Source organism: Sinocyclocheilus rhinocerous, unplaced genomic scaffold (genome assembly GCF_001515625.1).
Source record: "Sinocyclocheilus rhinocerous isolate Xijiao unplaced genomic scaffold, SAMN03320098_v1.1 scaffold1406, whole genome shotgun sequence".
Classification (NCBI taxonomy): Eukaryota; Metazoa; Chordata; class Actinopteri; order Cypriniformes; family Cyprinidae; genus Sinocyclocheilus; species Sinocyclocheilus rhinocerous.
The window spans coordinates 2,199,203-2,224,453 of record NW_015647095.1 but is presented as its reverse complement, the minus strand read 5'-3'; the positions used below and the strand labels follow the sequence as shown (position 1 = coordinate 2,224,453).

Below are 25,251 nucleotides of genomic sequence, written 5' to 3'. Positions count from 1 at the left end.
TCACAATGGGTGTAAGCTCCTTGACTCTTCTCGGCAACCCCAACAGCTTTTGTCTCAGGAAATGTATGCAGAATAGTGTCTAGTCAGCATTTTCCTACTAAATCTAAGTGGCTCTGCCTTATTTAAAGGCCCGTGTTACATAAACATGCTCTGTAACATCTGACATGATTGATTGAACACCATCACCCCCCAAGATCAGCTGACTATTCGAGGCAATTTTGGAATCGAGGGCTTTGCGAATGACGCAGCATCTAATTTTGCTGATGCCAAGTAAAGTACCATGAGCTCAATGGCACTTTACTATTATAAGGCCAGGTGTAGTCACGATTCGTCTGTAACGGGAAAATGAGGGCCAGGGTAACTCTGGCAGGAAAGATCTTATTTTATGTGCTGTGGCTGCTCAGGAAACTCAGCCATTCACTGTTCTATATACTCCCATCCTGAAGTGGGGGAGTGAGGTCGCTTAAGAGACTAGGAGGTGGGGGAATGCAGAAATACTAATAACAATTACACAGTTTCCATTTTGAAAGTTGTGTTTATTTTTATTGTCATCTCCTCCCTTTAATGTTTAATGGCAGCTAATTTCTCTATTTCCCCTTGGCGAAATGTCAGTATCGCTGATTGTGCTCTTGAAAGCATTTGTACTTGTGATTAAGCTTTTCCCCACATTTGCTGTTATTTGTGGTGTCTGGGACGTGTGATTGAACCACAGATCCGTCCATCGGTTTAAGAAGTGCATAAAATATGACCTACTGTATGATTGGGATGGATCTCTGATTTATTCTAACATGCTACATAAATAAACTATATTGAACACAAAATAATATCTTAGTTTATAGCTGTTTCTGTCTATTAGTGTGAGACTGCAAAGTAAAATTGTAATTTAAAAATGTAATTTAAACCTGAAAAAATTGAAACAAAGATATATTATGAAGGAAAATTACTTAAAATAAAGTATTGTTTAATAGGTTGATAGATTTCCTAAGAGCCTTAACCTTTTCATGCTTTATCTGTGTGTGTGAATTAATTGTCTGAGATGCCAAAGGTCTGGATGCATAACGTCGGTCAGCGGAAATCATTCTGATATTTTGCTGCTCTTTATTTTTCTTCCTCTTGCTCGCAATTCCATATTGACTTGAGATATTTGTATTGTCTTCTAATTTTGAGCCATTGTTCTGAGGTGGTTTATTATTACGAAGCTGATAAAACATGGGTGTTAACAGCTCAGAGGTCTTCTCGACACATGTGTCAGCCAGTGTCTTCTCCTTCAGGAGAAAAACAAAGAGAGAAATTAATGAGTCACAGAAATGACGCCGTTATCTCTCACAGGAAGCTGTCATGAAGCTTAGATTCATGTCAATGACCCTCACCTGCATCTATGTCAATGACCCTCCTGCATTCATGTCAATGACCCTCACCTGTAGAGGAGACCGGGGCTAGTTGTCACACATTCTTTGTGTTTCAAGGGACAAACTTTTGTTTCAATATATTTTCCCCCCTATAGCATTGGTGTTGAAAACTCACTTAGTATAATTAGAATATTTTAAATTCGTTTAAATAATTAGAACAATTTATGCAAGGGTCATCAATATAATGGAGGTTGATTTTAACAAAACACTTAAACTGTGTCCTCACAACAACAGTATTTTTCATAAATCTGAGGTCCAGGTAATTTGTCACATTTTTTTTTTCTGTAAAAAAAATATTTTTTGAAAATAATTGGAGTAAGTTTTACAAGATATACTATTTCAGTCTTTCAACTTCAGTGTTACTTTCCATTTCTTTGTAATTACTTGTGAAATTCACTAGCAATTTCTGAGTGAAAATTGTTTCCAAACCAAATTTGTTTGATTGCAAACACCACTGGGGCATGTTGTCACAAAAGGGCAACGTACATTCAATAAACAGTATCTTTTTTAAGTTATTAACGGTGGAAATGCCCAATAGAGCTTTTGCAGCCAAGAGAGTAAACTGTACAGAAATTTATTTTTAATAATAAACCGACCCTGAGAAATACTGATTTATAGGCCTATAGCTTTAGTCTCTCCTACTTTCTCACTTTAAAAGAAGGGACAAATATGCTGTTAAATACACAGCACAGGAAAGTACAACTTTTTGAAAGTATCCCCCACTCGTTGCAATAGCCTGTAATGACTTCACAACTGCATGACTGGAAACGCGCGCGGGGAGGCGTGTGCGCTACTGTCCCGGCGCGCGCGCAGGAAGGGAGGGCGATCTTTGTCCGGTCACAAACACTCAATGGTCCGAGCGCAACGGTTAAAAGCGGGAGCAAACACATGTCGAAGCAGAGTCAGAGCACTCAGACAGTAAAGGAATGAAATTATGTTTGAGCGCGACTTTCAGGCAGGAGGACAAACAGAGACGCGCGCTGTGAACCTTACCGCAGAAAACGCTGTTTCGCGCGGAGCTGTCCAAGGTGGAGTAGGATGATGGGATGAAGCACCTGTTGCTATGCCAATATCTACAAACGAGAACGATGATGCAATCAATCCATCTCTGCTTGGAATGCTGAAATTTGGTTATATTAATGGATTGACCCGCATAAGCCATTTAAGCGCTAGATATTAAATGCAAAACTTTTCAGGTTTAAACCCTCACCATGGCTGGATGTCGGATGCGCTGATGTTAAACTCTAAATAATCAGTTTCATCTGGAAACCATTAGGCTACACTTTGGTCAATGATTCACGAGGCTAATCCCCACGAGTGCCCATTTTAATTCAACACCGTGATATGGACGTGGAAAAAGTCAGTTGTGTTAACGAAATGCCGCGAGGTGCTGGGAGAGACGCTCGCGCTGCAGGGTTCGCGGCTCGCTGATCCCCTCACACACTTCACGCGCGTCAATGACGCTGGCTCCTTGGTTAAAGCTGGCGAGGCTCGGCCTGCTGACTGCCTGGCTTTACTCATGGCTGCTGGTGGAGGGATGCGGACCAGGTCCAGGTTACGGCACTCGCCATAGGCAACGCAAGTTGACTCCAATGTCGTACAAGCAGTACGTGCCCGGTGTCTCTGAGAACAACCTGGGAGCGAGCGGAAGAGCGGAGGGCAGGATAACGCGCAGTTCGGAACGCTTCAATGAGCTCGTGTGTAACTATAACACTGACATTGACTTCAAAGACGAGGAACACACCAAAGCTGACCGGTTCATGACCAAGGTAAAGGAAACCAATGTCTAACAGAGTCAGCTGCGTCCCATTTTGCAGATGGGTCACTCCATATAGCTTTTAAATTTATTATTCTAATTTATTAGAATACATATTCGAATAATTTTTCAAAGATATGTGTAAACTCATATATGCATATATGTCATTAGGACATTATAATTTTTCCAAATGTGAACTTTTCATGGACAATTAGGCCTAAGTGCCTGTCTTTTTGTTTTGTTTATTTCATTAACTTTGTCAGCAGAGATTTGACTATGGTTATGTACAGTATACAGTTTTTATTGAAAACTAGATATTTGTACATCTGTCAGCTTTAAATAATCTTTCTCATAAACAAATTTAGTAGTGTCATAATCTTGAGCACAAGGCTAGCAATGGCTAAATGAATGGTAAAACGGTCCACATTGTTACTGTCAACCCTGTTACTTTTTAAAGGCTTATTTACTGTATATCTACCGGTATATAGCAATTTTAGAACGTATACAATTAGCAAAAAGCAATTTCTTGTCACCTAATGACATTATTTGTCTCATGTAATATTTAAAATCGAATTTAAAATCAAAATGGAAAAGGCACAGATTTCATGGAATGACCCAGATGCATCAGGTGGCCCTTTCAACTCTCTCAGTCAACCATGACATACTTCATGCACAGTTAAACAGTACTTGAAAATAAAAGGGTTTTGTTATTCCTGTAATTCAGGGGTTTCATTGTCTTTTTTTTTTTTTTTTTTGAAAATTGATGCAAACAGCTATACAGCAGTTATAAAAGGCAATTTTTTCTGGACAGGCCCTGCAAAATTTTAACTTGTCCAAGAGGAGAGATGTTTACTGTCACGATCTCATAATGTTGATAGATTGTTTACCCATGTTACCATGTTCCCTAGGCAATGTAAAAAACGTGACAATAAGACTGTCTGGACAGCCACAGCACCATTTAATCTTTAACCAAGTTCTTCGTTAGTGAGCTATAAAATGATCACTACACCTCTACTTCCTTAGCCTGGGAGTGTGTACATGTTCCCTTGTATAAACATGTAGGTAGGTAAGGCAGACAACATTGTGAAGAACACAGAGTACACTAAATTTTTTTTTAATTTTTTTTTTTAACCTTAAATACATAGAAGCCAAAATATGAGACATTCAAAACTAATTTCTTAGCGGCAATATTAACATTTTCAGCTGAATAAGTTAATATAAATAGACATTGTATTCTTTGGCATGGCCTAATCCGTTATGGTATCAAAGGTTGTTTTGAGATTTTACTGATAAGTTTGATATCACTTATAATAAGTTTGAAAAGATTGACATCTAGTTAACTGTGAGGACACTTATGAAAGTGCTTCAAGTGGGTTTATGTGTACGTATGCATGTGCCCTCTCATTGCCCAACTCTGAAAGCTATCCTTTGTGCATCTTTTCAAGCTGCGGGGTCGCCTGTGCAGAATTCTCGCCTGTTGAAGTAATGGCACCATTGGAAAAGCCTCTATTGTAGTTTTCACAATGAATCTCCTCTGTTCAACAGCATTGCGAGAAAAATCTCCCTGGTTTGTTTTCTTCCCCTCTTGATTTCTCACTCTTGCTGTCACATTCCCAAGTAGACGTCTAAACATTCCATCCATCTGCCTGCTCGCTCAGACTTTGCTTTCTTCTTGCTCTAATTGGCTTTTCGACCCTGTCTTGCTCTCTCGCCTTTTCCCATACCCTCTCAATCACGACCCTAGGTCACATAATATTATTTTCCCTGAAAAATAATACAAAATGTTCACAGATTCCCCATTACGTATAGTGTAGAGAGACACAAAATGTTGAAAATGCTTGGAGGAAGTCTAAATTCTGTATTACAAAGTCTCAAGTTTGATACTGGGTTCATTCAAAAGACTGTGTGAAAATGTTCCAATCGTGTGAAGAAAAAAAAAGGAATTGACCTTGACTTTACTCTGTGACCATGCTGAAGTGTCCAAAGAATGCTGGAAATGAGTTAAAGTAGCTTTGTTCTTATTGTTAGATGTTGGGGGTGGAAATGGCCTTTTGCAGAGCTGAATATGCTGGAGAAAAATTGCTGATGTCTACCCGCGCCAAATTCTGACAAAGAATTCTGAAATGTCATGGTATTTGCTGTGCTTTCAGCATTAGCACACCTCTGGTTTAAATCATTGGTAAAAAAGGAGGAGCTTTGGCAATCTGGGACAGTTGAAGTGAAAATTCACCCAAAACTAAATATTCTTCCTTAAGAAGTTCTAAACCTGCAGTACCTTTTTTATTTTGTGGAACACAGAAGAAGATATTTTGAAAAATGTCAAAGTATTTTAGTAATTTCAATGAAAGTCAGTGGGTTCCAAAGTTGTTAATGGTATAGTCCTTCCCTTTGTATCACCTGTTTAATGCTTTCATTTGTTCTTTCCGCTTCACAGCGCTGTAAGGACTGCCTCAATAAACTGGCAATAGCAGTAATGAACCAGTGGCCTGGGGTCCGACTGCGAGTGACGGAAGCCTGGGATGAGGATGGCCATCACCCTCCTGGTTCTTTGCATTATGAGGGCCGTGCGGTTGACATCACCACCTCAGACAGGGACACAAAAAAATATGGACTACTTGCACAGTTGGCAGTTGAGGCTGGATTTGACTGGGTGTACTATGAATCCAAGTACCATGTGCACTGCTCTGTCAAAGCTGGTAAGCTTGTAAATCTTTGCTTTTCATTTGTTACTCCTCATTCAGATCTTTTAATGTAGCTCTTAAAGTGATAGTTCTCCCTAAAATAAAACTTTTGTCATCATTTACTCACCATCATGTAGTTCCAAAACTGTATGAGAGACAACAAACAAGATATTTTGTAAAATTACCATACAATGAAAGTCAGTGGTGTCCAATGCATGGACAAAAATTCTGTCATGAAACTCTGGATGGCGCAGTCCGATAGGTCTAACTCGATCTGATATAATGACACCATTATTCACATGGCGCAGCGGAGCTTGCTGCTCAACGTTTAAATACTCGGCTAGTGCTTGCTATATCAGTTGCAGTGCTTCAGAACCCTCCACCTTCCCCAGCTCCACCTGTATAGATCTGCTATGGGGTGATTTCATGTAGGGTTATTTCATATATGTTATATATGTGCAATATTTCTTACATGCTCACAGCAGCATTTCTGTGGATGTAATGGCAGTAGCAAATCTCTGTACTTGTTGTGCTGCAGCAGCAGCAGCAGCAGCAGCAGCAACATAGCATATCTATTCTGCAAAGACCAAACACATTAACATTGCCATGTATATTGCCATGCTAACCTCTCCGAGAGTTGTCATGACAGAAGCTGATTTCAAGTTGAAGTTCTTAACACGTTCCACCTCTAAATTTTTCCAGATCACTCAGTTGCTGTAGAAAAAGGTGGCTGCTTTTCAGGATCGGGGCTTGTGACAATGGCTGATGGCGTGCAAAAACCTTTGTCGTGTTTGCGGCCTGGCGAGAAGGTGCTTTCCTTGTCTGAGTCAGGTGAAGTTGTTCTCAGTCGGGTACTTCTCTTTTTACATCTGGATAGAGAGAGCAGAACCATGTTCTTTATTTTTACCACTGAAAATGGAAAACGAATGGCGCTTACTCCCAATCACCTCATTTTTGCGACTCCCAATCTCAAACTGCACCACCATGAGTATGAAGCTATGTTTGCCAAAAACGTTAGGACTGGGGACTATATACTTACTACTGGGGACAACAGAAGACTTCAGCCATCTAAAGTGGTCTCAATTTCACTGGAGGAGATGATGGGGGTTTATGCTCCTTTGACAGAACATGGGAACTTATTTGTGGATGGTGTGTTGGTATCCAACTACGCTTCTGTTGAGGATCACAGACTCGCACACTGGGCATTTTGGCCTTTCCGTGTTCTTTTTCGCTTTTTCCAGACAGTAATGGAAGAGAACTCACAAAGAGTGGTGGTTAACAGTAGTGCCATGGTCCCTAATATCTGTTCCACAGATCAGACCTTCCTCACAAATGTGATGCACAATAGTTCTTCCAACATATGCAAGAAATTCCCAGAAGTCACAGTGGAAACGGAAAATGAACACAGTTTTTTGCAACAAAAGGAAGTTTACTGGTATGCAAGGCTTTTGCACACATTAGGACAGATATTTCTTGACCCTCAGAAGTTTTACTGATGGTCAAGACAGGGAATATGCAAACATAATGTCAACTGCAAAATAAATTATAGCTTTTTTAAAAACTACTGACCAAAAAGGAAATGAAATAGGCACTATAACTGGTATAATTACTCACCACATATAATGTCCAGTTACAGTTACTTCTTACATTTAGAATTTGTAAATGTGTTGCAGTCATGCATATACTATGTGAAATATTCAGTTTAATTAAAAAAAAAAAAAAATCATATTTTTTTAAATATGACTTGTCATATTGAATAATCACCATATGGACAATTATGGGATTCAAAATGTAAACGTACTTTTATGTTTGTTTTACAAGAAAATATTTCAAAGAGTAATAAATATTTATTTTTATACTTTTGGATTCATAATATATATTTCATGTTAAACTGTTCATGTAGTTCTGATTATTTGTTATACCAAGCAGACACTGATACAGTAGTTGTGATCATATTTTTACTTAAAGTTATTGTAGTTTATTGTGTTGCAAAATAAACCTGATCTGCTTAGATTTTATTCACAACAAACACAAGTTTTATTCTGACTAGACTTGTACTGAGTACAAAATATCATGTCAATTCCCAATTTAAAAAACACATTTTTATTTTGACAAATCAGCATATTACATCATGTCCTGTAGATGGTAATTTAGACGTTTTAAACAGAAATGAGTTGTAAACAAAATATTGTGTTAACACAGTTTAACTATGGCTAATGACTAATTGTGGTTCATTTCCAATGTCCAAAATCAACAGCCATGTGCTAAACAAGGAATAACAGTCTGGCTTTTACTAAGTGCATCACACCCCCTTGTGGACACCAAAGAATACACCACTGTCTATTCTGATGTGCTTAGTATGATTTACAATCTTTCTGTTCTGAAAAACAGCTTCCTGGAATTAATAATAAATTAAAAAGTTAATACATTATTATTTGTAATATTTTTAATTTGTTCTCTATTACTTTTTCCTGTTTAAAATATATATCAGCATTAATGCAATACAAACTAAATTTTGAATTAAATTTAAGTGCAGACTGACAATGTAAAGGATTTAGCATTGTAAAACTAAAATAATGCTTTTGAGACTGTGTTGCATTTTTGGAATTGGTATTTTGGTATTTTTTCACAGCTGTGAAGGTATAGAAGAGGATTACCTTGGTCATGGAGGGGGCAGATGGACACAACACCCCCACTGGAGAGGAGATGTTCTAAACTCTATCTGGATCAGGCCAATGGCAAAGACTGTAATGTAGGCCGACCCAACAATTACCTTTGGTGAACCAATCAGATTTTAAAGATAAGCTTAGTCAGGCTCCCTCAAAACCTTTCACGTTCAAACTAATCCCGGTGAAAGCTGGGAAGAAGTTATTAATCTTGTCAATGGGGTATGATCAGAAAGTACAGAGAAAAAAACGATATGCCATCAAGTTATATTCTATAGAGATCAATATATCAATGCTCTAACAGAACAATATGAGACAGATAAGGCCTATACTGTGCAGACGAATTTTGCGATATCAGAATTTCAGTTTCTGACTGTAAAATAAACATGACCTGCAGCATGCTTGAGTAATAATTGAAGAGAACATGACTTCATTGTGGTAGATGTTGGTAGTGCTCCAGCATGTCCATAAATGGCCATTCTTCCATCATATTTATCTCTGGTATATGAATTAAACAGTCTGTTTGAATATGTTGAGAACTGTATTTACTGCACGTGACTCAAACTATGTGACTCTGATGGCTTGTCAGCTTAAAGGACAACAAATCTACTCCTGCTTGGTTTCTTCCACTAAACAAAGAACAGTTTAGTTGATTCAACAATGCATATCTTTTATAGGCACAGAGATTGAAACAAGATGATAACATTGAATAAAAATAGCCATGTCATATGCAGGTATACATAATACAGACAACTTTACAATGCATTTTATTTCAAAACTGGCAGCTCTTGCATTTGCACTCTGGGATCAATAAAGTCTGTCTCTTTTTAAATCTATACTTATCTAGTCTAAGAATAGACTAATAGTAGCCTTTGATCAGGCAATATTTTGTGGTCTCATTTACTCATTTTTAATGTTTTGTTTAGAATCGATTTTCACTGAGCTAATAGTGTGCTAATTTTGAAAGCAAGGATGAACTGACATCTATTATGACGAAATGTCTCTGTACTGAGAGGTCTGCTGTTAGCATTGTGGCCAGATAATAAACTGGCTACTTTAAATGGCTACCATTTAAGGCAGTAAATAAACAGGATATATAAATAGATTATGTAATTGTTTAATTGTATAGATAGATAGATAGATAAGATAGTTTAGTACTTAATAGATTATTGACAGACTCACTGACACAGAATAATAGACAGACAGACAGACAGATAGATCAAAAGCAACAGCTAGTTATAGTTCATTACAGCTTCGCATCTATGCAGCACTGTGAAGGACAGGTGGTTCAACGGTAAATCGGGAGAAACTAACAGAATTAACACTTGTCTAACTAACTTGGCCATGACCCAGAGTTTGTAGTGCACCCCAATTTGTTTGTCTTCTCATAAGTAGGGGTCGCAGTTGGACTCAGCATCGGTGTTAAAAGCATGTTTTAATCTGCAGCCTGCACTCACACAGACAGAAAGCTGGTGCAGTATCCTTCGAACTGTTACGTGAAGCAAGTTTATCAAACAAGCTTGCAACATTTCTCCAGATTGGAGATCTGGGTGTGGGTTAGCCAAAGCTACTCAGTCTGGATGAAAGCAGCAAACATGAGAGTCCAGCATGAACTCATTTGATTCATTGGTCTCGGTCAGCCAAAATCTTAATATCAGGTAGTTTTGCAAACGTTTGCTCGTCCGACAGCACTTCCCCCATCAACAACAAACTAGTAAACCCTGCCTAGCCAAAGCTAGCTTAATGAAATGAAACGGACCCCAGCGATTATTATCCGGAGGATTGTTCCGATCATGTACGAGGACGTTAGCGGCGCATTGTAGGTGAGTGTTAAAAGTAGTATTTAATATTTTTAAAAATATATATACTTGCTGATAAATCACCCTAGCGATACTTGGGCCCCCCTTCTACGTCCATTTGGCGAAGTGAGTGCGAATCTGTCGGCCAACATGAATAGCTGCTAGCTTCATACGTAACGTTACCATTGCGTTTCCTAAACTCAAGGTTACAAACACCAATGTTAGGATTGAGCTGTTTTTGTGTTGGCCGTTTAGTTTCTTTTCCTATAGCTCGTTGTGTTTTTAGTTTAGCCTGATGCATTAGTGTTTATGTCCTTGCAAATGGGTAAGCCATATTTTTAGCCAGCACCAGTTCATGAACCATCCGTCAATAAGAGCGAAACCACGAAAGCTTAGGACTTAATGTGTTGCTTTACTGTCGAATATGTTGTTGTGATATTCCGAGCGTTTTATTTGCTATAATTAAAACTGCCGTATTTGTTGTTGTTGGAAAGAGCAACAGCATTTTGGAGTATGAAAGTATCTGGCTAGCAAGCTGAGTTAGCAGATGTGAAACTGGGTGATTTGTTTAATTAATTTATTTTAATTTATTTATTTTTGCAAAAGTGAGGCTGGTAATAAACATGGAATAAAATTCGTGATTAATCTAATACATGTCGTTTTTTTAGCAGTGGTTGCAGTTTTGTGTACCACACAGGGACGCTACTTCTTGCAGCCTGTTAGCATGCACTGCTTTACATGCAGTGCGTTTGGTTACTTTTTAATATTTGCCTCGGTATAAAACATTTGAAAAACCTAAGAGAGACGATTTTATATATGGATTTCGTTCAGTGAATGTGGTTGTCAGTTAGCGTGTTGGGACTTAAACCGCTTGGGAAACATGTCAACAAATTAGTGTGAAAGGATTTAGCTTCAGCTTGACAGTTTATTCCAAGTTAAAAGGTCAGGGATTTTCAAGGTGGTGTGGTAAATATTTTAGCATCGGATAGTTTAAATTCATTTTGTTCAGTCAAACAAACATAAAAACACACTAGGGCAAATGTCAGCAATATGTCCCATATTTTGTAATTAGCTAACGTTACGCAGTTGAAATGGGGAAGCATTGCGTAAGTTACAGGATTTGTTATCGGTACACAGTTCCTTATGCGAACACCTTAACTTAACAATTTGATCAAATTGACTAACGAAATAAGGGTAGAAACGTTTAAGATTTTACCTTCATAGAGAAACATGGTCACATTAATAGCAAGTTTTGATTGAGTTTCCTGAATAACCCGCTAGCATATCAGGATAAACCAGAACAACAAACACAACGCGAATTTTATGCTTTCGCTCCATAACCATCACAATACCTCTCTATAATAAGTTATTTCAAGGATTAATATGCTGATTGCTTGATTTTATATACATGTAAACATTCACATTAATAATTAAAGTCATAGTGTCCTGTCTAAAGTATTTTGGGTTAGTAGTTTAGGCTTTGAATGAGGATGGCCAGTCATAACCTGACTTCAAACAAATGTTGTGTTCAGTTTCATCTGTATACAACAATGCAGTCTGTTACCCCACAGTGAAATCCCTTTAAATATTCATGAAAGGCCACTAAACATGTAAACGGTAATGTACACCGTTTAATTATTTTTATATGTATAAAAATGTACAATCTGCCGATCATATCTTGCAACACTGTTTTCACATCTTTTTTTTTTTTTTACACGGGCGGAAACCGGCATACAAATCAGGAAATGTGTGTGCCAGGGGTCTTGACAAGGACAGGACATTGTATTTCAGTCGGTTTCATTTTTTTTTTTCTTTTATGCATGAAATCTTGAGCACATTATGCAACATTGTAACTGAATTGCATTTCCTGGTGAACTAGCAACATGAGGTGACATTTACATCATAGATAGATAGATAGATAGATAGATGGACACATATACAGTGCAAAAAAAGAAGGCAGAGCAACAGGGGTGTAGGAAGAGAAAGTTAGCGTTATTCCGTAATTGAATAAGTCAGTTTAAATATACTGTAATTTAAGTTACACTGAGCTTATCACATACTCTATGGTGTCATTTTGTCAGTATGACCATATTTGAGAGTTTTTTAAACGTGCACCCGTGCACTCTATTACAGGCGGAACAAAATAACGATACCCGTGTTGTAGCCCGACATCGTTGTGTGTGTCACAGGAAGCGCGCTACACGGAAGTTGTATTTTCTTTGTGTTTCTCCCTTTAGCGTCGTTTAACATAAAGAAAGTAACACGTTATCTTTGTTATGCACGAAGTTATAGAGTTTTATTGACCGCGGTGTATCACTAAGCAACGGAGCTGTGTATACGTGTCAGTATTTGCCTGGTTTGATGATGGGCGAGCGGATTATTTTGCAGAGAGTTTGTTAACCCCGGTCAGAAAGCTAGCGTGTTAGCCGTGTCTATGCACTACTGTAAACTGAGCAGAACGACGCAGCTGCAGGATCAGACCAATTAAAAAAAATCTATAAGCTGTTGTTTATCTACTAGCGTTAACCAAAACGGAGAAAATGCATCGAACACGCGAATCCACCTCATGGTTTGTATTTAATCAGCTGCTTTGTGTTATGTTTTTCTTTATACAGTAATGTTTGCGTAGTTAGGTGTGGAGTAATTTCAATTTTGCTGGATTATGCACATTAATTACGCAGTTGCGGTATGACTAGACATTCCCAAACGCAGCTGATCGGATAAGTGTGCATTATCCAGAGAGAGGCCACCTGCAGTTAACCAGCCTAACTTTTTCATTACCGCATTTGAGAGGCTTAATTAAAATGACAGTGGTTTTGTGGCTGTAGATTATTGCAATACTTGGATTTGTACGTTACATGCTTGCTGCTCTTTTGACCTTAAACTATGTAACTGTTCTCACTGTTTCAGATCTCTGCAATAGAGATCTTCTTCAGGAGTAGGAATGGACGAGCAGAAATCAAACTGCGAAGAAAATGATTCAGAAACTGCAGGTTAGTAAACATCAGAAAAAGGCGATTTCTTTAGCCATAAGTGTGTTATAAATTCATAAGTGTGTCGCTTTTGTTTATAAAGGGGCATGTAAACACTTTTATAACTTTTTATTATAGTAACTACACTCTTCTTATTCATGCACATTTTCGTGGACATACTATAGTTTAAATGCATGTTGAGAGATTTCAAAGTAAGTGTATAAAAACGCGATCTTATATCTTGCACAGCAGTGATATCTTTAAATGGGAGCTTGTGACCTTTGCTTGAAATCACTGTGAGGGAACAGTGCTACCTATCTGGGATTTTTAAAGGGCACATTTATATTTGCTCCATCTTAACTTACGGCTACCATGTTTCTCTTAGCTGATGATGGGACCCCTGCAAAGGAGAGCGTCCAAGTTGAGGGGGAACTGAGTGGCCCTGTAGCTGCAGAGGACATCTCAGGCACTACTGTGGACACTTCCAGCTCATCATTGTAAGGCCTTCTATAAATATTGCGGTTTGAGCTGCTTTGCATAAAATGTAGGTCATGCTTGAAAAGCTCGGTTTATAGGAAAAGGCTATCCTTAAGGTTTTAGGTAGGCGTGGTTGACTCTTAACTTTTATAAAGAATATCTCTTTGGATTTGAGACTTTAGTCTTTGCAACTTTACAGATCTTCTTTATGCACCAAGAGCTTGTAACACTCCAAAGAGAGGAAAAATTGAAATCGCATCATATGACCCCTTTAAATAGAACATGACGTTAAATAGACAAACTAGTCACTTGTTTAGAGGCATCTATCTATCAGCCAAGGTCAAATACAACACAAAATTTGAATCGGGGTTCCTACTCAGTTTGGAAAAGTATGGAATTTGATTTGAGTAATTTCCAGGTCGGAAAAGTATGGAAAAAAGAAAGCAGAGTATGGAAAAATATTTGCATTTCCAGACTTTTGTCCCTATTTAGTTTTCTATAATAGAAAATTAAGAATTTGATTAAAATAAATTTATCATACAGGAAGTATGTTTTCATGGCAGCTGTTTAATGATTCTTGATGATTGTCAAACACGACTGAATGAATTAAAAAATGCAGGTTTTGGGTGTCTTCTCACAATATTCTTAGGACTGTACAAAGCCTCTAAAAGGATCTTTGCAAAAATACAAAATATACGTGATGTATATTCATGTTCGTGTGCGCATGAGAAACTAAGCTTAATTGCGCCATCAGTCCCTTTCGTGGTGTGGTTTTTGGCCTCCATAGAGGCGTTAAAGCAGACTTATAGCCTTGAAGTATGACGTACTGCCCTAAATAAAGGCACATTTTTTACACTACCAGTCTTTTTTTATAGACCCTTGAACTTGACAAATAGGACAGTGCACCCAGCCATATTGTGCCATCGGCTCATTTCGTGGTTTCTCTGTTTCTCGCCCGCCACAGAGGATGTGTTGAATTTAGTGCTAGAAATTAATAATTAAGGGGCCTAATTAAAATTAAGTAATGCGTAAGCACGCAAACAAAATTCCCAATAGTTTCCGTGTGCATGCAAAAGTCTGTTTTTTTTTTTTTAGGGGCTCTGTATGTTGCCACTTCGACTACGTACCAAATATAAAGCTGAAAATAAAGCTTCTATGAACCATATATGTTAAATATGGTCTGAAAATCTACTCAATAGTTTGGAAATTGGAGTCTGGAAAAGTATGGAACTTTCAGATGGAAAATATGTAGGAACCCTGTTGAATATTAATGCATCCCATTTGATTAAACCAAGCTGTTTTGTTGAAGTAATGTGTACAGAGTTGCTGAACGCCTTTCCTGTTTGGTGTTTTTTTCAGGGAGACTGTCAGGGCCTGTGCTCTTTGTAACTGTGTGGAGCGTAGTCTGCATGGACAGCGGGAGCTCCGGTGTTTTGGACCCTCTTCCGATTGGCCCAGCTTGGAGCCCTCTGCCTCCTTTTTGCCAGCAGCTGGAAACGATGACCTGTCTTCCATTGGATTCTCTGAATCCACCTGTCTGGCATCTCTCTTTGATGACACAGGTATGATCATGAAAACAAACTGTTTGAATCGTAGTGGGGTGCTACCATCCGGTGCCGGGCCGAAGGCTGCTCACGGTTCTACCACTTCCCCTGTTCGGCTGCAAGTGGATCATTCCAGTCCATGAAGCAGCTGGCGCTCCTCTGTCCAGAGCACATAGACAAGGCCGAGGAGTTTGGTACGGAATTACAGCGGAACAGATGCGATATCATCAGTAAATAATGTTTACGTTTCAGCGGTTGCTGAGATGATGCTGTGTTTGTTTTGCAGCCGGAGAGGAAGCGCGGTGTGCAGTGTGCGACTCCATCGGGGAGCTGTCGGGTCTGCTATACTGTACGGGCTGTGGGCAGCACTATCATGATGCCTGTCTAGAGATCAGTGCCACACCACTTCAGCGGTCAGGTTGGCAGTGTCCTGAGTGCAAGGTGTGCCAGACCTGCAGGTATGTTTGAATGCTTCGTGCATCTTCACATCCAGTTTATATAACGAAACTTATCAGTGATGCGCTGAAATTTTGGCAAATTTTTGCCCGATACAGCAGTTTTTGATTTCATTTGTTAGAAACAGTGATGTTTAATTAGTGTTTCTCCAATGGTACGTTTTGACTCTGTTAGTGTCTATTTCATGTACACAACGTGGATAAACTACAACACTAGTGCTGGATTACCAAAACTGGTATCTGTTTTTAATCACTACTGATATGGATCGTTAATTATCACAAGATCATCTTTTAGTTTGTTTTCTGTTGATGCGTGAACTTCACTAATTGCAATAAGCTTTGTGCCGTTACTTTTAATATGAGACAAAGTCTCAGCTTTTGAATTCTGTCAGTTTTATAACAAAATACAGTAAATGTGGTTTTGATGCTCTTTATTGTGTTAAAAGAAACCGTACAACATACTGGAATGAATCATGTCTCATGTAATCGTTCAATCAGTTTGTAGATGTGTTACATTTACCATAGGAAAGACATTGAGTGTCTGTAATCTTGATAGTAAACTAGGCAAAATCACTCTAGATAGGTGCATTTTGATAAATGTGTGCTATATTACAAATGTATTATATTTTTGCTTTTAACCTGTTGTCTTCATTATTTAATGTATGTTTGAATAAATCTTTTATGAAAACAAGTTAATACAGCCACCATATTTTATTCATAGTTTATATTTTAGCAACAAATTGGAGTAGAAACAATTATGTTATTAAAATTGGATATAAAACCATATAAAGCCTTATTTGCTATTTAAATGTTTGAACAACTCAGTGTTTTATATGTTGATTATTACATTTGATTATTTTATTATTAAATAAAATGTATTTTCGTTTTTATTTTCGGCCAAGTGCATCCTGAATTTTGCAGATGCTTCACTGTATTTATATTGGTGTTCGCAAAGACTTTGTGGTATAATGTGTATTTTTTTTTAAATAACATCCAGGCAACCAGGGGAGGATTCAAAGATGCTGGTTTGCGATGCTTGTGACAAGGGCTACCACACCTTCTGTCTACTGCCGGCCATGGACTCTGTGCCCCCTGATTCATGGAAGTGCAAAGTAAGCTTAAACCCATGACTCATTTTTACATGCCCTTCTTCTGTGTAATATCACCATTTAAGGCAGAATTCAGACCTGTGCTGTTTATTTACATAGTTGCTCTGCTCTTTTCTCATGCCTAAAATTGCATAGAGAAACCACTTGAATTTTTCAACCAAGGTTCCCCTAAAAATGAAAATTGTTGTTGTTTAACTCACCGGCATGTCGTTGAAACACAAAGAAGTTTATCCAGTTCAAATAAAACGTCATCCAAGCACTTTCAAAATGTGTGGCGATCCTTTTATGGTAGCCCTTCGAGCGATTGTGGCATGTAATGGCGATATCAGTTTGTATAGATGTTTGGCGAGTAGGAAAATGTGATTTTTGTAAGGGAAATATCACTCTATTGTTTTGTCTAATCTGATTTGCATGTCTGTTTCAGCGGTGCCGTGTGTGTATTGACTGTGGCATGCGAGGGCTAAAGCTTCCTGGCTCTGAACAGTGGTTTGAGAGCTACACAGTATGCGAGGGCTGTCAGCGCAGGCGCACCTCTGTCTGCAGTGTGTGCAGTAAGGCCACGGAGCCCTCAGTCTCCCTGAAACATCGCTGTGCCATCTGCCACAGGTCAGTTTATGTACCTTCTGGCATTAAGAACAGGCAAGTGAGCTGCTTCATTGTCTAGAGCTGAGCATTTAGCGCTGTACAAAGAAGTGGGTTACTAAAATGGAGGTGACCTTTAAAGATTCTCCAATGTGAAGCAGTATTTGCCATGAAGTAACGAACAAACTGACTTTAATTTATCTCTTTGCATAAATTTAACTTGTGCTTGATGTCCTCTGCAGATGGGTACACAGTGATTGTGCCTCTCTGTCAGGGCCTCCTGAGGAGAAATGCATCTGTGTGCTCTGCAAAGCAATGCCAGATGAGGTTCCAATCGAGTCTGAAGTGTCATCCACGCAAGTAGATGAGAAAGCTGATTTGGAGGTGCCAATGGAATTGGGTATGATCTTTAGTATGCTGTTTTTTAAGAGCGTGCTCTGTTGGTTTCTCATAGGACTGTACAATCAGATATCTATTTTGCGAGTCTCATGTGATAAGGATTAAATACAGGTGTAAACAGGGTCCAAGATGTTCTTATGTTTTGTTTTCCTCAAACTACATTCAGGGGTTGTTAGAATTGCATGTGACATTTCGTTTGTAGTGTAAACACTTATGATTCCTTTTGGCTATGCACCTGTGAATTATCCATTGGGTTTTAAATTCTGATGGTCATGTGCAGCTATTAGGAAAGCCCATACATGCATAAAGCTTCTGGGAAGCTTGGTTTGACGTCAACATAGATCAGGTGACAAAAGTAGTGTTAGTATAGGAGCTCGATTAAATAATTCAGCTTGAAATGTCTGGTTTGCTGTGAGATTCTTATTTAAAAAAGCATCACTTACAACAGTTTTTATTTATTTTCATTTTCATTTCAATTTTTATGCTTAATTATTGTGTAATTATACACTGCAGTAATAATTTAAATTTTACATTGTAACACATTTTTAGATTATCTTCCTCTACTTATTATTATTATTATTATTATTAATCTTGAAAACAGTTGTGTTGCTTAATACTTTGTGAAAACAATATGTTTTTCAGGGTTTCAGGCTTTGATGAATACAATGTTCTAAAGAACAGAACTTATTTTAAATAGAAATATTTTGTAACAACATAAATGTCTTTAGAACAAAGCAAATTTGAATTACAATTCAGGAATTCAAATAATTCAGTTCTGAATGATGTATTGCAGTTGTTCTCTGTATAGTGTGTTGTATGGTTAGCTAGTTGGTGATACCCAGCCCTAGTTTCTTTTCTCTGTGGACAGAGTTTTATTGACTGATATTAGATGTGGATATTGAGCTGATGTGTGTAATTTTAGGGACAGAGCTTGAGGTGGTTGGAACAGCAGAAGTGAAAGAAAGCATTATGGAGGAGGAACTACAGCAAGAAGGTGCTGAGGGCTCCACAGAGACTAATGTGCACAGTGAGGTCTCTACAGAGCAGCAGGCCCCTTTAGCTACAGTTTCAGGTAAATTTCTGTTAAATTTCTTAAACACTGTTTACATTTTTTTTTGCAAACAAGCTATATATTTGCAATAATATTTTTAAATTGTATCTGCAGTGTAACACTGAAAACCTGCCTGTTGTCTTTTGTAGAAGCTGATGAAAAACAAAAAGAGGAGACGACTACCATTGAAACAGTGGCTACAGAGGCCATTGAGGAAAAATCAGTGGACACTCAGGACCCTCCTGTGAAGGATAGCCCAGACAGCCCTGTTCCGGACACTAGAGAGGAAGCCCAACTTGATGTAGCTGAAACTCACATAGAAAAGCAGGAGGAGTTGCAAGGGCAAGACAGTACTCCTCAGACAGAGACTGAGTTGGTCAGCACAGATGAGGCTACAGAAACGAACCCTCCAACAAGCCTATGTTCTCAGTCTTCTCAAATCACACTCCCTGTTTTGGAAGCAGCAGAGCCAGTTGTTATGGACTTGGAGGAGCCATGGCAAGAGGAGGCAATAGACCGGACTCTTACCCCTGCTCCTCAGACAGAAATGCTCCCTGCATCTGACACTGATGATAGAATGGGCCAGTCTGAGGATGAAGAAGAGGAGGATGAGCAGGGGGTGGAGGAATCCTTTGAGGAGTCGCTCCTCAAAGATGAGAGTCAGGGGGAAGATGACCAGTCCAGGAAAGAGCTGCAAGAGGCTATGAAGCCGGAGCTGGTCTTCGATGAGACATCAAACATTAGCCACGGTGATGAGAGCAGCAGCGGTTTCCTCGGCTCGCCTGCTGAGGCAGACTCTCAGATGCTGTCCATGGAGCTCAGCCTGGTGCCAGCCGGTAGGACCCGTTCTGATTCGCTGCTCACCGAAACGGAGGACTCATTGCCTTTTGATCCACTGAAGCCCGATGGAGATAAAGTGAAGCGCAGAGGTTCTCCAGGACGCTCACGGGTAAAACAGGTGGATGTCAGACACCAAACCTTTTCTCATTAACTTTGAATTCTGATGGGTTTAGGTATACCGCTAGTCCAAAAGTAGTCATTTTGATGCTGATACATTTGTTTTCTGACCTTTCAGGGCAGAGGCAGTGGTTTTCCAGGGAAGCGGCGGCCACGTGGTGGTGGTGGTAGCGGCGGCGGCAGTAGTGGTGGAAGAGGGCGTGGACGGTCACGTCTCAAAGCAATGGCCTCTTGCATTGATGCCTTTCTAGTAAGTTTTTCACTTCATTTTGAAGCATATTTCTTTTCAGTGTAAACTATTGTTAACTATTGCTGTGAATTTAAATTGTATAACAATTTATTTCCCCATGAAAATTTAGTTTTTTTTGTTGTAGTGTTACTAATTATATGATGTGAATTATTCTAAAAACATTACCACCAGTCTTTTTTTTATAATTTTTAAAAAATTAGACATACAGGCATATATTTCGTCTTTACATTTTTTTTCTCGGTAGCGGGTTAATAGTGCGTTCCCATCATGTTGTAATCCTGTAATTACAAGATGCTGAATTAAGAAGTGTTCACATCCTTATAGAAAATATAAACTCCGACTGCGACATCTTGTAATCACAGTAATCCCAACATGGTTCACCATAAATCCTGGAAACAGCCTATACCTCTTGTGCTTAATGAAATAAACCAAGGTTTTGCAAGTTTAAATGAAATGCATATATTTTGTTTACAGCAAACCATGACTGCAGACACTGGACTTAGCAAAGAAGAAGATGAGGAGGAAGATGACACCATGCAAAATACAGTGGTACTTTTCTCCAACACTGATAAGTTTGTCCTGCAGCAGGTACGAATTTAACTTTCATTATTCCACTCTGACTTCCTATCAAATTCAGCATCATGAATGACAGTTACTTGATTTGACTTTTTTTACGTCTTTAACAGGACATGTGTGTAGTGTGTGGTAGTTTTGGACAGGGTGTGGAGGGCCAGCTTCTAGCTTGTGCTCAGTGTGCACAATGTTATCATCCATACTGTGTGAACAGCAAGGTAAGCTTTTAAACTCTATCCTGTATGATTACCGGCATTATGCACAGACACTCATTATTTCTTTATTTGGATATGTCTCTAGATCACTAAGATGATGTTGAGAAAAGGCTGGCGTTGTCTTGAGTGCATTGTGTGCGAGCTGTGTGGGAAGGCTTCAGATCCTGCCCGTTTGCTGCTTTGTGATGACTGTGATGTCAGCTATCACACTTATTGCTTGGACCCACCCTTACAGACTGTGCCCAAGGGAGGCTGGAAGTGCAAATGGTGTGTCATTGCCTTCATGCATTTATATGTGCCATGAGTCCAAAGAGAATGTTTTCTAACCAAAGCATTGTTTTACCCCCTTCAGGTGTGTGTGCTGTATGCAGTGTGGTGCTAGCTCCCCTGGGTTCCACTGTGAGTGGCAAAATAACTACAATCACTGCGGCCCTTGTGCCAGCCTGGTAACTTGTCCTGTGTGTCGTGAGAACTTCATGGAAGAGGAGCTGCTTCTGCAGTGCCAGCACTGTGACAGGTCAGTAATGCATTCTGTTAATAAAAGGATAATAGAAAATTTATATACATTCTTGTTAAAAAGTTTGGGTTCAGTAAGTATTTTTAAATGCTTTTATTCAGCAAAGATGCATTAAATTGATCAGACATGACAGTAAATCATGGTTTCCAAAAATATATATAAAGCAGTACAACTCTTTTTAACATTGATAATAAGTAATGTTTCATGAGCACCAAATCAGCATATTAGAATGATTTCTGAAGGATCATGTCATCACAGGAATACATTCTATTTTAAAATATTGAAACGGAACACGGTTGTTATAAATTGTAATAATACGTCACAGTATTAGTTGTAGTTTTAAATCAAATGCAGCCTTGGTGAGCGTAAGAGACTAATTGTTTTGTTTCTTTGCTTTATAGATGGGTTCATGCTGTATGTGAAAGTCTTTACACTGAGGATGAGGTTGAACAAGCATCTGATGAAGGCTTTGCCTGTACAGCCTGCACTCCATATGTTCCCAGGCCTGTTGGTGAGTTTCTTGATGCTTTCAATTGCCAGTACATTTGAAAATGCAAATTTTACATGCGTTTCCTATAATGATACTCTTTATCTATCTCTCTTAGTGGGGTCTACTATGATGTCAGCCTACAAAATGAAAGAACAGGGTATGTGTATATTTGATAATTAGTTGTCAGGCTTTCATCTATTAGCTATTTTTATTTGACTTAATCTCCGTTTCTCCATCCACTTGCTCAGAGCCACAATTTTATCGTCTGGAGGGAGTCTGGCTAACAGAGACTGGCATGTCTTTATTGCGAAGCATGTCCATGTCACCCCTGCACAAGCGCAGACAGCGCCGGTCTCGACTGGGCACCATGTGTATTGATGAGCTGAAAGAAGGCGATGCAGATGGTGACGAGGGGAAAGGTCAGATAATTACCAAGTTTAATTATTTTGTATACTTTATGATGACCAATTATTTATATCTTTGTGGTAAGTGAAGTGTGGTGCAATGTTTATAAATGTCTAAAGAACTTACTGGAACATTGTGTTAAATCAGTAAGGTGACTCACTGCCATTGATTGATTGTGAATGCAAATAATAAGAAACTGAAATTGTAATAGGAGGTGCAGAACCAATGGAATGTGAGCCCAAGCTGGAAGCCCCTGGGAGCCCAGATAGAGATGGAGGAGTGGACAGAGAAACTGGGGCAGATGGAGGTATAGAGGGCATGGCTGACTGTGAAACTCTCAAAGGAGGAGTTGAGGAGACTGAAGACGGGAAGAAGAGAAAGCGTAAACCATACAGACCAGGTTACTGAGCTTCTTCATTTCCTAATGGCTCTATCAGTGTTACGTGCTTTGAAAGAAATAGTTAATAAAGTGATTTTTCACTTGTAGGGATTGGAGGGTTCATGGTCCGGCAAAGAAAGTGTCACACACGAATGAGGAGAAGTCTGTCTGCTTCTGGTGATGGTGTTCCTGAAGGTCAAGCAGCTGAAATGAAACTTGAAGAAGGCAAGTGTGGCCAAATGGGAGTTCACACTGTCCCAGCAAACACCAGCAACCAGTGTTTGTTGGATTTTATTGTGTCAGTGTGTTAACCTTGTTAGCACAACCTGAATATGCTTTTGTTGGAATGTTTTGAGTTTGGTATATTTTTCCAACAAGCTGATGTGAACACGAAACCCTAATGCCTTTGCGAACTGCATTGAAATAAATGTTTGTGGGTGCAACTGCCTGGGGCTGTCAGTCTTGATTGACTGGAAAAATGTTTTTCAGTTTCTTTATGAAATAATTTTTCTATGTATTGCATCAAAACACTCAGGAAATGTGAACTGCATCTGCAAATATAGTTGTTTTTGTGCAGTATATATTTAGCTTTTTTCACCAACAACTTTAGCCCAGCATCCTCTAGAGATGTTTCTTAGCACAGTGTGATTTAACATGTTAGCCTCAATCTAAGCTTATCGAAGAGATTACCAAACCTTTGTAAAACATCTGTCATTTTCATGGTCAATTTTTTTTTCATTTAGGACCTCATCCTGACATACCTCTTGATGTTCCAGAGGCAAAAACAGCAGAGGGAGAGGGTGAGCAAGCAAAGAAGCGCAGGGGCAGAAAGAAGAGCAAGTTGGAGGACATGTTTCCTGCATACCTACAGGAGGCTTTCTTTGGCAAGACATTACTCGATCAGAGTAAGAGAGCTTTTCTTGCTCCTCAAACCCAAAGACATACGCAGGGCGTTCTGAGACCTCCACTCCCTGGGCAGGGGGCCAGAAATGCAGCCTCTGAACCTTGTAAGACACTACATAAATGCTTGTATTTGAGAATAATTAAGTTTGACCAGGTGAAGATTCTAAAATTTGATTCATTTTGTTCTTACAGTTGAGGCCGCAGCCAGGCCGACTGGTCTGCCCATAGAGCTAAAGCAAGAGGGTGAGGGATCCAAGCCTCCAGGAGATCGAGCAGGTGGGATTTTCAAGACTGAGGTACTTCGATATTTTGACAATGAATGTTAGCAGAACATAATATTTAACTTGCATAATATTTTGTAGCAGAAGAGCAAGGAGCAAGTGGGCAACTTTCCAACAAAAATCAGAGCTCAGGAGATACACAAGGGTCTGATGTACAGAAGAATGAAGGTAATTTCTTTTAACAAAACAAGTGAGGTAGCTGTCTTGAACAGTTGTATTACTCAAAAGATTGCCTTTTCACCCACCAGATCTCCCTCAGGGACTAGAAAGTCAGGACTCTCAGCAGTTTTTCCGGAAAGTACTTGGACCCACTGAGGGAATAACCGCAAGTGGGCCTCTGCAGCCTAGCATTAAGCCTGTTCGGGAGGGTGATTCAAATCAAAGTAGTTGCCCTCAAAGAAACCTTCTAGGTATGGGCAGAATTTCATATTATTACTTAGATGTGAGTGATATATAACTCAGATTTTTTTTTATACATGTCTACACTTACCATAAACAAATACCCTAATTTAACTACAGGTGCATCCTTATCTGGCGCACTCCCCACAACTAGTATGATGGACTCTTTTTCAGGTCTCTCCCAGTCCCCTTTTTTCGACATACGGTAAGCCATAGATTTGCTTTATCTTGACACTTTTGTCCCGTAATGAATTTCTCCTCCTTTATATGTATTTTTTTGTTTGTTTATTTGTATAATCTTCAGTGATCGAGGTGGTCTTTTCAGTCCAGACCAGGATGAGGAAAGCCCATGGGCAACACCATCCACTCCAGCCACCCCTTCCACTCCTCCAACTCCTACTGAACAGGAAGGTGATGGCCTCTCCTACAATCAGCGCAGTCTGCAGCGTTGGGAGAAGGATGAGGAATTGGGAAATCTATCTACCATCTCGCCTGTACTATATGCTAACATGAACTTCCCTAGTTTCAAACAGGACTACCCTGGTTAGTATTAAACTGACTTTTAGAAGTGTTGTAGTAGGTGTTTCTGTCAATTAATCACTTTACTGCTCAAAATATAGAGAGCTTACACAGTTAAAGATTTGTTAGGTCCGCTTCATTATTTCCTTTCTATTCATAGACTGGGCCAGTCGCTGTAAACAAATAATGAAGATTTGGAGGAAGGTATCAGCAGCAGACAAGGTTCCTTATCTGGTAGGTGCAAGTTTGAATCTATAGTGTAACTTTAAATTTGATTTGACCCTTGTGGAGTAGTATTTTATATTATTATTTTATAGTACTGCCTTTGTTCTCTAACAGTTTGCTTTTGTTTACAACTTTCCATTATCCATTCAGCAAAAGGCCAAAGATAATAGGGCTGCTCAGAGAATAAATAAGGCACAGAAGGTAAGTGGCCTTCTATTCAAATGCACTGTATAATCAT

General features: G+C 39.0%; 2 protein-coding genes across 2 annotated transcripts in view; both read left to right on the top strand.

The window, feature by feature from the left end:
* Positions 1 to 2,277: 2,277 nt before the first annotated feature.
* On the top strand, positions 2,278 to 7,513 carry LOC107708800 (sonic hedgehog protein A-like). Its single transcript, XM_016513109.1, has 3 exons — positions 2,278 to 3,178; positions 5,600 to 5,861; positions 6,549 to 7,513. Exons 1-3 carry the CDS (start codon positions 2,867 to 2,869, stop codon positions 7,340 to 7,342), a joined length of 1,368 nt encoding a protein of 455 aa, XP_016368595.1. The 5' UTR covers positions 2,278 to 2,866; the 3' UTR covers positions 7,343 to 7,513.
* A 4,990-nt stretch (positions 7,514 to 12,503) lies between these two features.
* The window catches only part of LOC107708781 (histone-lysine N-methyltransferase 2D), a 32,679-nt gene continuing 19,931 nt past the window's right edge, over positions 12,504 to 25,251 (top strand). Inside the window, exons 1-29 of the mRNA XM_016513088.1 lie at positions 12,504 to 12,880; positions 13,222 to 13,304; positions 13,669 to 13,780; positions 15,120 to 15,322; positions 15,364 to 15,498; positions 15,591 to 15,762; positions 16,757 to 16,871; positions 17,293 to 17,474; positions 17,693 to 17,850; positions 18,772 to 18,921; positions 19,050 to 19,858; positions 19,976 to 20,107; positions 20,582 to 20,695; positions 20,794 to 20,898; positions 20,981 to 21,162; positions 21,248 to 21,412; positions 21,814 to 21,923; positions 22,018 to 22,059; positions 22,151 to 22,321; positions 22,519 to 22,707; positions 22,795 to 22,911; positions 23,430 to 23,693; positions 23,782 to 23,865; positions 23,952 to 24,038; positions 24,119 to 24,280; positions 24,390 to 24,474; positions 24,574 to 24,812; positions 24,949 to 25,022; positions 25,164 to 25,214. Coding sequence (XP_016368574.1) covers positions 13,256 to 13,304; positions 13,669 to 13,780; positions 15,120 to 15,322; positions 15,364 to 15,498; positions 15,591 to 15,762; positions 16,757 to 16,871; positions 17,293 to 17,474; positions 17,693 to 17,850; positions 18,772 to 18,921; positions 19,050 to 19,858; positions 19,976 to 20,107; positions 20,582 to 20,695; positions 20,794 to 20,898; positions 20,981 to 21,162; positions 21,248 to 21,412; positions 21,814 to 21,923; positions 22,018 to 22,059; positions 22,151 to 22,321; positions 22,519 to 22,707; positions 22,795 to 22,911; positions 23,430 to 23,693; positions 23,782 to 23,865; positions 23,952 to 24,038; positions 24,119 to 24,280; positions 24,390 to 24,474; positions 24,574 to 24,812; positions 24,949 to 25,022; positions 25,164 to 25,214 — 4,458 coding nt within the window. The 5' untranslated portion in view covers positions 12,504 to 12,880; positions 13,222 to 13,255. The remainder of the gene's footprint in view (positions 12,881 to 13,221; positions 13,305 to 13,668; positions 13,781 to 15,119; positions 15,323 to 15,363; positions 15,499 to 15,590; positions 15,763 to 16,756; positions 16,872 to 17,292; positions 17,475 to 17,692; positions 17,851 to 18,771; positions 18,922 to 19,049; positions 19,859 to 19,975; positions 20,108 to 20,581; positions 20,696 to 20,793; positions 20,899 to 20,980; positions 21,163 to 21,247; positions 21,413 to 21,813; positions 21,924 to 22,017; positions 22,060 to 22,150; positions 22,322 to 22,518; positions 22,708 to 22,794; positions 22,912 to 23,429; positions 23,694 to 23,781; positions 23,866 to 23,951; positions 24,039 to 24,118; positions 24,281 to 24,389; positions 24,475 to 24,573; positions 24,813 to 24,948; positions 25,023 to 25,163; positions 25,215 to 25,251) is intronic.

Excerpts from the sequence above, each read along its gene's own strand:
- LOC107708800 (XM_016513109.1), top strand. The coding sequence starts at position 2,867 with ATGACGCTGGCTCCTTGGTTAAAGCTGGCGAGGCTCGGCCTGCTGACT. Across the intron at positions 3,179-5,599 it reads CTGACCGGTTCATGACCAAG|CGCTGTAAGGACTGCCTCAA; the intron begins GTAAAGGAAACC and ends TCCGCTTCACAG. Across the intron at positions 5,862-6,548 it reads GCACTGCTCTGTCAAAGCTG|ATCACTCAGTTGCTGTAGAA; the intron begins GTAAGCTTGTAA and ends AAATTTTTCCAG.